Genomic DNA, 10835 nt, shown 5'->3' on the forward strand with positions numbered 1-10835 from the left:
ACGCGGTGAGTGAATAAGCCGCATTCAAAGCCATTGCCTACGGCTGAGCCGCGTTCAAAGTCATTGCCCACAGCTGAAGCCGTGGGCAATGATTTGCCTACGGCTTCAGCCGTGGACAATGACTTTGAACACGGCTATTCCCGCACCGTGCCGCCGCAAGATGGCGGCGTGCGATTGGCCACCTCGCGCACAGAAAACGCGCACAAAGTCACTTTGCCTGCACTTGTAATACAAAATAGTATGTGTATCACGTGCGGATTGACAATTGCTCACTCGTGTGGGGTGGTCGCACTCGCCTTCGGCTCGTGCATCCATCCCCCGCACTCGTGACCAATTGTCAACTTTTCGCACTTGATACACAATATACTATTATTTACAATATTAACGTATAATAATAATTTATTAACTTAACTAGATATTTAATAAAATTTTTTACAGATTTCGTTTTACAGATTATATGTTACGTGGATCAATAATGGAGGGATTTACACAGCCTCGATAAATGTCTAAGCAAAGTTACATAAATTATTAACTCTTTAAACATATGATTAAATACGAATAATGACTTAGCATATTTCTTCAAAAATTTAAGAGCATATTAATTGGTTAAAACATATACAATTTTTTATTAAAAAAAAACAATAATACAAACACTCGTTAGAAATAATTTTAGAAATGTTAAAGCATATATAAGATTTTTTATATCTGTTAAAGTATAAAAAAGGTTTTGAAGATTAACTCAGAGATATCGCGTAAAGTAACATGCATTAAAAAATCCTGAAAAAGGTACAAAAAATTAATAGGATTCACAGAGCCTTAGTGGACGACTAATCGACATTATGTAGATTAAGATTATCACAGTACATTTCCTAACCTTATAATAAAAGATTTTTAAACACTACTTTTTTATTAATGTATTGTTTTATATCAATTCTCATAACACGCCGCGTCAATTTTATTCAAGCATGTTGTTCAAAAAGTTATGCAAATTAACCAAAATAAACTAACAAATTATATATTAATCAAAATCTTAATAAAGATAACTTTTGTAACACGTGTTAATTTTACTCAAATCTTTTTGGAAGCAAATTAATGTAACTAAACTAAAAAATTAAAATATTAATAAAAATAAACTAAATAAATGCAAATGTGTTTATCACAGAATATCTTTGGTACATTGTGCGTATATCTTTGATAAGTTTTTTTTAGTAATTCGTTAGACAGTTTATGGTGAATCTTAAAAATTTATCAACTGTCCACCAATTTCTTTCCGTATGAATAATATATTATTATTTAAATTCTGTAGTTCTTGCAGAATATCTTTATCAACTGCTAATTTTTTTTTGTTTAATTGTAGTTTTTCTTGTTTTAGTTCCAACATTTTTTGTTTGAAGTTTTCCGATGTAGAAGATTTCCTTTCTAATAAGTTCATTGCAGTTGTCATAAGTTTTGGTTTCTTTATACCTAAATAAGGGGATGTTTGTAAAAAAACTGAAAATTTATAGCTAAAACTTAAAACTTATACGTGTAAATATTAATACATTTTTTATTTTTCGTACCTTCTGAATATTTTGTCGATGCAAATCCCTTAGCACTTGGAGCTGTATAGATTGCCTAAGCATCTTGCTCCTATTAATTATATAAAAATATAATATAAAATCACATTCAGGATTTCTAAAAATTGCAGTACTATATCATTAAAAAAATGATAATACATACTAAAGCATTATCGTCGTTTTCATTAGATAATAAATCGAATACATTGGTCATAACTTTTGGTTTTTTCGTACCTAAATAAAGGAATGTAATTACAATATTTATTATACATGTAAATATTAATATATTTAATATAAATTAGATTTTTTAATACCTTTTAAATATTTTGTCGATACAAATCCCTTTGCACTTGAAACTGTATAAATTGCCTGATTATCTTGCTCCTATTAATTATATAAAAATATAATATGAAATCGCATCTAAGATTTCTAAAAATTGCAATACTACATCATAAAAAAATTATAATACATACTAAAGCGTTATCGTCGTTTTCATCTGATGATAAATCGAATACAGTGTTCATAACTTTTGGTTTCTTCCTAAATAAAGGAATGTAATTAAGATATTTATTATACATGTAAATATTAATTTTAATATAAATAAGATTTCTTATATCTTTTAAATATTTTGTCGCGCGCGATACAAATCTCTTTGCACTTGAAGTTGCATAAATTGCCTGATTACCTTGCTCCTATTAATTATATAAAAATATAAAATGAAATTCTATCCACAATTTCCAAAACTTACAGAATAATTTATTACAAAATTGCAATATTATTTATAAAAAGAATCGTAGTACTTACTGAAGCGTTATTGTCTTCAATTTCAGATGAATGCCGGTTGCACAAAATATATTGAGTCACTATAAAAGCTACACGCATGCACATACATATGTAAGTGTTAAAAGAAATAATTCTGCATGTTCTAAATTGCTGAATCAGATTTCGCGGGTCTAGTAAATCATATGGTAATCGATGAGATGGCGCATCGAAGAAAGATTGGTGGGAGATGTCGCAGAGTGCGTAGATCCCTTGGTCTCTTTCTCTCGGGAATCTTCCTGGCGTGCGGTAGCGTGGTCGACCAAGAGCGAGCAGAGCACAGGAGAGAGAGGGCAAGGGATAAGTACCTCAAAGGAATATCTAATTTAGCATTTATTGAATCGAAAGTTTCTGCGTTTGCTGCACAGCGTGTGCATTGCTTAATAAAATAAAGTTAAAGTCTACCACGGTCGCACCACTCTTGTAGAAGGTGTAAAGAGAGCATTTGTAGTACAGAACTAGTCGTTAATCAATTAGACAAATTATAGACTTAACATTTAAACAAAAAGAATTGTCTCAGAAATTCAATTGGAAACCAGAACATCCTTCATTCCACAGTAAAATTTGTATAAATAAATTTAACAGGTTATGGGCTCAGGCCGACACGAGACTGACTCGTTATATTTAAAACATTGAGACAAGCGAGAGTAAGAAAGAGAGATAAGAGTGTTGAGACCGTGAGAGGAAACAAAAAAAAAGAACTAGCTCGTTGAAAGCGTGGCAATACGTGAAAAATTTGAACGTGAAAATCTCGATAATCGCGAATAAAAAGACGGCCGTTGAACGGCGAATATCGGTGAGCACGAGCACAGTGCGTGTGTACACGGTGCGAACACGCGAAACTCGATACATAGCGAAGTAAATAAACACGAGGTGTCAAACAGACAAACAGATATCAAATAATACGTAAATACGTTAAAGTGAAAAAAAAAATAAAATGGCACGGTCACTCGCGGAAGATCACGCTAATATAGAAAAATTAACTAGTAACGAAAATTTCCAAACGTGGAAATTTCAGTTAAGTATTTTGTTTCGCGGAAACGAACTGTATGACATAGTCGTTACCGAAACTCCCGAAGTCCGGCAGGACGCAGCGTGGAAAAGGAAAGACGCCCAAGCGCAAAAATATATAGTCACGATGTTTCGTACTTACAACGACGATCAGAAGATAGCCAATCGTAAAATATAAGTATTAGGTGAAAATATGGTCTTACGCGATTCGCTGATAAAAATACGTGGGGATAGCCCCAAAATATAAATAGAGAAGCAAACGCTTCTCCGAGTCACTTCACTTCTCAGCACTTCTCTGTACTTACTTCTCGGCGAAAATATACATAAACCTGCGCATGTATCGACAACAACCTTTTGTACTCAGACGAGCGGTATACTTGGACGCCGCTATAATAAATCCTTTACTACAAGGAGCGGAACATAATAATTATTCCGTGTGGATATTCCACACGGGTTTATCTATCCTTCGTTGCATCCTGCAATCAGAGGAGCGGCCTCACGGCTGGGACATCATCTCGCAATATAAAAAACGTTGGGTAGAGAACGCGCCGGCTTACAACCGGCGCATCAGTTCTCAAATTATTATTAAACATTTTGGTCCTTCGAGCCGGATTAATTTCCGGAGGCGTCGGACGTCTCGGAGGAGACGAAACCGACTCAAGTCTGAGTGCGGATCCACGGCGAGGGTGTCGGCTACGTACCAGGACGACAGCCAGTTTGGAGGACGGTGACCGGGCCTGCCGAGCTGCACGCAGGGAGAGACGATATTCGTCGGAGCGGCACCTCGAGGGGCGGCGTGGCGCCAGGCAGAGAAGAGGACACGTAACTGGGTAAGCGGTACTTAAGCCTGCACCAATTGTATTTTTTGCACTGCGAAAGTGACCTACTTATTTATTTATTTGCAAATACTTGATTCGCGTCGGTCATTATAAACTGTTTGTAAATCGAAAAAAGAAAAAAATGCCGATCGACCGTAGCCCGGGTACAAGTAGCGCGAGTGCGTCGACGTCAAATGTAACGGCATCAGAGATAGCGGCGCTGAAAAGAAGGCGCGGAATAATAAAGGGTTCGTGCACGCGGATAGAAACGTTCGTGAATAGCGTGAACGCGGTAGATGACGATGCACGAGCGCAATTGGAAGTAAAGCGCGCGCGCTTAGACCCAATATGGGAAGATTACTGCAAGGTGCAGTCGCAATTAGAGGCAATAGACGAGGCCGAAATAGAGGACAGAGTCGCGTTCGAAGACAACGTATATTCGTTGTGCGCGAGAATGCGGCGATTATTGCGAAATGACAGCGGTCAAAATAGTCCGCGGGCCTCCACGCCAGTATCAGCGCGATCCGAGAGCGAAGCTGCAACATACGTCCGTTTACCAAAATTAAATTTACCGTCTTTTTCCGGAAAGTACGAGGAATGGTTCCCGTTCCATGACACTTTTATTTCGGTCATACATAATAACAAAACATTATCTGACATACAAAAATTTCAATATTTACGGGCGTCGTTGACGGGTACAGCTCTCGACATCGTCAAAACATTAGAGATATCAAATAACAATTACGACCTTGCGTGGAATATTTTAAAAGAGCGTTATAATAATAAGCGTGTAATCGTGCAGAAACACATAAAAGCGATATTCGATTTAACGGCGATTACGAAAGAAAGCGCGAGTGGCATTCGGCAGCTGGCGGACGGTGCGGCGGCACACGTGCGCGCGTTAACTGCATTGGACTGCAACGCCGACAAATGGGACGCGTTGTTAATATAATCACGTCCAAATTAGATCACGTAACATCTAGGGAGTGGCATTCCTCCCTGGGGGGCTCGGAGTTACCGCATTTAAAGAATTAATTGATTTTCTCGCCCATCGCAGTCAGATTTTAGAGGAGTCGGCTGGGGGGGGATCAAGCGCTTCCGAGCGCTCCGACATTCGTTCGCGGGCGCGATCGACTTCGGGACGGCGCGCGTTGCATGCGACGGTCGAGGGGGGAAGATGCACTTATTGCGGGGGTGCGCATTTGATATACTTTTGCAAGGGATTCCTAGCGCTTCCGGTAAATCGGCGCATAGGTGAGGTGCGCGGTCGAAAACTCTGTCTAAATTGCTTGCGTAGCCGTGATCACGTGGCGGCCGAGTGCTCGTCGAGCGGCTGCAGGACATGCAAGTTGAAGCATAACACTCTGCTACATCTCTCAAACCAGGGAAGGGGAATTGAGAATTCGCGGGCCGCCGGCTCAGCGGCGGACGGTTCGACTCCGATTACGGGCGACCCTGCCGTCGTGGTCGCGCACGGCGCGGTCGGGGGTGACGGCGCGGAGCCCTTACTGTCAACAGCAGTTGTTTACGTCTACGGCGCGGACGGTTCGCGGATGTCATGCCGTGCCTTGCTGGATGCAGGAGCACAGGCGAATTTTATTTCAAATAAATTCGTGGCGAGGTTGAGATTAAAAACATTGCCTACGGAATTGTCAATATCGGGCATATTCGGATCGACGTCCGTCTTAAATCGGATGGCGCGAGTCAGACTCCGGTCGCGACTGAGTTCGTTCGAGGCCGAGCTGGACTGCGTTGTCACCGACCGAATCGCGGAGAGAGTTCCGGCGAGCACACTGAGGCGTCAGGCCTTCAGGCTGCCGCCCGGCGATCTAGCGGATCCAAAATTTAACATATCTTCCGATATCGATTTATTGATCGGGATCGACTTATTTTGGCGGCTGGCGTGCGTGGGCCAAATTCATGCGACATCCGAGCACCCTCTTTTACAAAAAACACGTCTAGGCTGGATTTTGGCCGGGCGTACGGGTGGGGGCACCTCACGATCGAGCGCCAAATTGCGTGCGTTACACGCGACGATTAATAACGCGCAGCTCCACGAACGAGTTGACCAATTTTGGAGGATCGAGGAATTAGCGGATTCTAACGGTTATACCCGCGACGAGCAGGCTTGCGAAAGTCACTTCATGACGAACGTGTCGACGAACGATGAAGGCCGATATATCGTGAAATTGCCGCTAAAAGAGGACATATTTCAACGGCTCGGCGAATCGCGCGAAACAGCGATAAAGCGTTTTCTTGCGCTCGAGAAGCGGCTCAACCGCGACCCGGGTTTGAAGCGCTCCTACGCGAATTTCTTACGCGAATATCAATCGTTGGGGCACATGAGAATCGCACCTGCAAGGTCGATCGGGGGTAAACCTGTATATCTGCCGCATCACGGAGTAATAAAGGGGACCGGTCCATGCGCGAAGTTACGCGTGGTTTTCGATGCCTTGTGCAAAACCAGCACGGGAGTTTCGCTCAATGAGGCTTTGCGAATAGGTCCGGTGATTCAACAAGAATTGATAACAATATTAATGCGTTTTCGAACATTCGTATATGTCTTCGTGGCGGACATAATCAAAATGTATCGTCAGATACTGCTGCACGAATCGCAGACGCATCTGCACAGGATAGTGTGGCGAGAGGACTCGGGAGCGCCGATCGGCGAATACGAATTGCTGACGGTCACGTACGGTACAAGTTCGGCGTCGTTTCTGGCCACCAGGTGCCTTCAGCACCTGGCACAAAAACATGCGGACGAATTCGCGATCGGGTCGAGATGCGTGCTCCAGGATTTTTACGTCGACGACCTGCTCACCGGCGCTAACACCCTGTCGGAGGTGAGGCGCGTACGCGAGGAAACGGTTGCGCTACTGAAGCGCGGAAAGTTCGAGCTCGGCAGGTGGGCATCAAACTGCCGAGAATTATTGAAGGACGTGGAGGGCGCGACGGATGCGAGCGTGTCTCTGGGCGGGGACTCGAGCTCTAAGATCCTGGGAATTGCGTGGGATCCCGTTAACGATAATTTTAAATTCGATTATGAGAGCGGATCGCCTGCCAATTGCATAACCAAGCGAACGATTTTATCAGAGATCGCGAGCCTTTTCGATCCGTTGGGGCTACTGGGGCCATTAACGGTAGTAGCAAAATTAATTCTGCAAGACACATGGCAGACGCAGGTCGGATGGGATGAGTCGCTGCCGCAGGACATACATACGCGTTGGCTGGGAATAAAACAGCAATTGACGAATCTCGGTGAGTTACGCGTGCCGCGTTTCGTGGGCCGCGTGATCGATGCCGGGGGTGTGCAGCTGCACGGCTTTTGCGACGCGAGCGAGCGTGCCTATGGTGCGTGCGTGTACGTGAGAGCGTACAATTCCGGAGAATGCCGAGTGCGGTTGTTGGTCTCAAAATCGCGAGTCGCGCCTATGAGAGCAATATCATTACCGCGCTTAGAGCTGAGCGCGGCGCTACTGTTGGCAAAATTGATAGAAAAGGTTCGAGAGTCGGTCGGACTTCCCGCCGCGGGGGTGGTTCTGTGGTCGGACTCCACCATTACATTGCAATGGATTCAGTCTTCGTCGCGAAAATGAAGCGCGTTCGTCGCGAATCGAGTCGGGGAGATACAGCGCTTGACCGAGGGCGCGGATTGGCGACACGTGCCGTCCGCGGACAACCCGGCCGATATATTATCGCGTGGCGCGGACTTGGCGGCTCTAGCTGTGTCTGGTCTATGGTGGGAAGGACCGGCGTACCTTCGACTTAACGAGGGACATTGGCCGATTAGAAACATCGAGATATCGGGAGAACTGCCCGAGTAGAAAAGAGTGATCGCTGCCGTGGCGATCGGAGATCAACCGATAGTCTCGGGTTTATTGGGGAGATTTTTGAGCCTGGAGAAAATACTGCGAATAATATCATATTGTTTGAGATTCGGTCATGCGCGACGGGCTGAGGAGATCGGGTCATCGATATCTCATCGGGAGATGACCGCGGCCATGCAAGTCGTGGTGCGTTGTGTGCAGCGCGGGTCGTTCCCGGGGGAATATCGCAGTTTGGGCGAGGGCCGGAGCATCGACGGCGGGAGTCGCATATTATCATTGTCACCGTTTATGGACGAGTGTGGCGTCATTCGCGTTGGAGGTAGAATAAGCAGGGCGGCGTTGCCGCCGGATGCGGTGCACCCCATGCTGCTGCCGAAAAGCCACGCTCTTACAACGCTAATTATTCGAGAAGAGCACGTTAGGAGCTTGCACGCGGGACTGCAGGCCACGATATGCGCAGTGCGTCAGCGCTATTGGCCCTTGGCGGCACGTTCAGCGGTTCGCAGAGTGTTACGCGAATGCGTAGCGTGCTTCAGGTGTGGGCCGGCAGCATCTCAGGCGGTGATGGCGGATTTGCCTGGGCCACGGGTAAACGTATCAAGGCCATTCACGCATACGGGCGTGGACTATGCCGGCCCGATATTTATAAAAGAATCCAAGCGACGCAACGCCAGGATGCTAAAGGCTTACATCGCCGTTCTCGTGTGCTTCGCGACCAAGGCTGTACATTTGGAGGTCGTAAGCGATCTCACGGCGGACGCCTTCTTGGGGGCGTTTAAAAGATTTATGTCACGAAGAGGCAGGCCGGCGTGCGTGTACTCCGACAATGGCACGACATTTGTCGGAGCCAATAGGCAAATTAGAGAAATATACGAGGTAATCAGTAGCCCTGAAGGGCAGGAAAACGTGCGTCAGTTCGCGCGGCGGAACGAGTTTGTTTGGAAGTTTATACCGCCCCATGCCTCACATTTCGGGGGGCTATGGGAAGCAGCGGTGAAATCCGCGAAAATACATCTAAATCGCGTGGTCGGAAACGCGAACCTCACTTTTGAGGAAATGCAGACGGTCCTGTGCGAGATAGAGGCCGTACTAAATTCGCGACCATTAACAGCGCTAAGCGAGGATCCAAACGATCTCAACTGTATAACTCCGGGTCACTTTTTAATTGGTGCAGCGCTTAATAGCTTCCCAGTTACAGATTTAGCAGAGGAGAATCCGGGACGACTGTTGCGCTGGCAGCGCGTGGAGCAAATGCGCCAGCATTTTTGGAAACGCTGGAGTACCGAATATCTGCACACTCTCATCGAGCGGAGGAAATGGAAGGCCAGCCAAGGACAGCAACTAAAAATTGGTCAGCTGGTATTAATTCAGCAGCCAGGACTGGGGCCATTGCAGTGGTTATTAGGCCGAGTTGAACGAGTACATCCGGGCGCTGATGGGGTTGTCCGAACGGCCACGCTAAAGACGGCACGAGGACAGGTTACAAGGTCCCTGACAAAACTGGCGATATTGCCAATAAATGACACGGACAAGCCTACGATCAATTAAATTATTTTGTACGCGCGTTCTTCTATATTGTGTTTGTCATGCATGTGACACGATGCGCGTCCTTTTATTTATTTTTTTTATATATTTATATGTCGTTTAACGTTGCGTTCCGTTTCTTTCCTTTACCTTTTTTATTTTTTATTATTATTGTAAAATGCGCGCTATATTTATTTTATTATTATTTTATATCGTTTAGCGTTGCGTTTTTTGTCATTGTAAAGCCGTTTCGTTTTCTTTTAATCAAGCATTTCTTTCATTGCATGTGCTTGTTGCGTATCTGAATTTATATCACGCCGCTTGACACGTTTCCATTATTAATTGCATAACGAAATCATTACGACATAAATTTCATAAATCGACTAGTTACGGCGTTTAATTTGAAGACAGGACCTTCAAGGGGGGCGGGATGTTTCGTACTTACAACGACGATCAGAAGATAGCCAATCGTGAGATATAAATATTAGTCGAAAATATGGTCTTACGCGATTCGCTGATAAAAATACGTGGGGATAGCCCCAAAATATAAATAGAGAAGCAAACGCTTTTCCGAGTCACTTCACTTCTCAGCACTTCTCTGTACTTACTTCTCGGCGAAAATATACATAAACCTGCGCGTGTATCGACAACAACCTTTTGTACTCAGACGAGCGATATACTTGGACGCCGCTATAATAAATCCTTTACTACAAGGAGCGGAACATAATAATTATTCCGTGTGGATATTCCACACGGGTTTATCTATCCTTCGTTGCATCCTGCAATCAGAGGAGCGGCCTCACGGCTGGGACATCATCTCGCAATATAAAAAACGTTGGGTAGAGAACGCGCCGGCTTACAACCGGCGCATCAGTTCTCAAATTATTATTAAACACACGACGATAGATAAAAAACCCCTGTTGCATATAATGCATTGTACAACGTCACACGAGATGTGGACGAAGATCGCGAACATATACGAAAGAGAGTCGGAACAGTTAACGTGTAGCTTAATGCAAACATTCTATACCACGGTGTATGATAAAAATTCAGATATTGCTACGTATATTAGTAAATTGCGAAATATAGTGTACCGGTTAAACGCATTGGATAAAAGGATAGATGATAGTATGCTGATTTCTAAAATCTTGTCTACCTTGCCTGAACATATGAAACATTTCGTGAGCGCGTGGGAGTCATCTGAAAAAGCAGAAAAAACGCTGAAAAATCTAACTGCTAGACTGATCGCGGAAGAAACTAGAAATCGTTCTAAAGAAACA

At 44.2% G+C, this 10835-nt stretch overlaps 2 protein-coding genes across 2 annotated transcripts; both read left to right on the top strand.

Annotated features, from left to right (window-relative positions):
• The first annotated feature begins 5381 nt into the window (after window positions 1-5381).
• LOC114934883 (uncharacterized) lies at window positions 5382-7800 on the top strand. Its single transcript, XM_085483705.1, has 2 exons — window positions 5382-5458; window positions 5502-7800. Exons 1-2 carry the CDS (start codon window positions 5382-5384, stop codon window positions 7798-7800), a joined length of 2376 nt encoding a protein of 791 aa, XP_085339831.1.
• A 393-nt stretch (window positions 7801-8193) lies between these two features.
• On the top strand, window positions 8194-9579 carry LOC146722868 (uncharacterized). The gene has a single exon (XM_085483707.1). The coding sequence runs from the start codon at window positions 8194-8196 to the stop codon at window positions 9577-9579; it is 1386 nt and encodes a 461-aa protein (XP_085339833.1).
• Window positions 9580-10835: the final 1256 nt, after the last annotated feature.

Source organism: Nylanderia fulva, unplaced genomic scaffold, assembly GCF_048542155.1.
Source record: "Nylanderia fulva isolate GAGA-0341 unplaced genomic scaffold, ASM4854215v1 Scaffold260, whole genome shotgun sequence".
Classification (NCBI taxonomy): domain Eukaryota; kingdom Metazoa; phylum Arthropoda; class Insecta; order Hymenoptera; family Formicidae; genus Nylanderia; species Nylanderia fulva.

Coding starts and splice junctions, on each gene's coding strand:
- LOC114934883 (XM_085483705.1), top strand. CDS start 5,382: ATGCACTTATTGCGGGGGTGCGCATTTGATATACTTTTGCAAGGGATT. Junction 5,459..5,501: donor TCCGGTAAATCGGCGCATAG/GTGAGGTGCGCG, acceptor TTGCTTGCGTAG/CCGTGATCACGTGGCGGCCG.
- LOC146722868 (XM_085483707.1), top strand. CDS start 8,194: ATGACCGCGGCCATGCAAGTCGTGGTGCGTTGTGTGCAGCGCGGGTCG.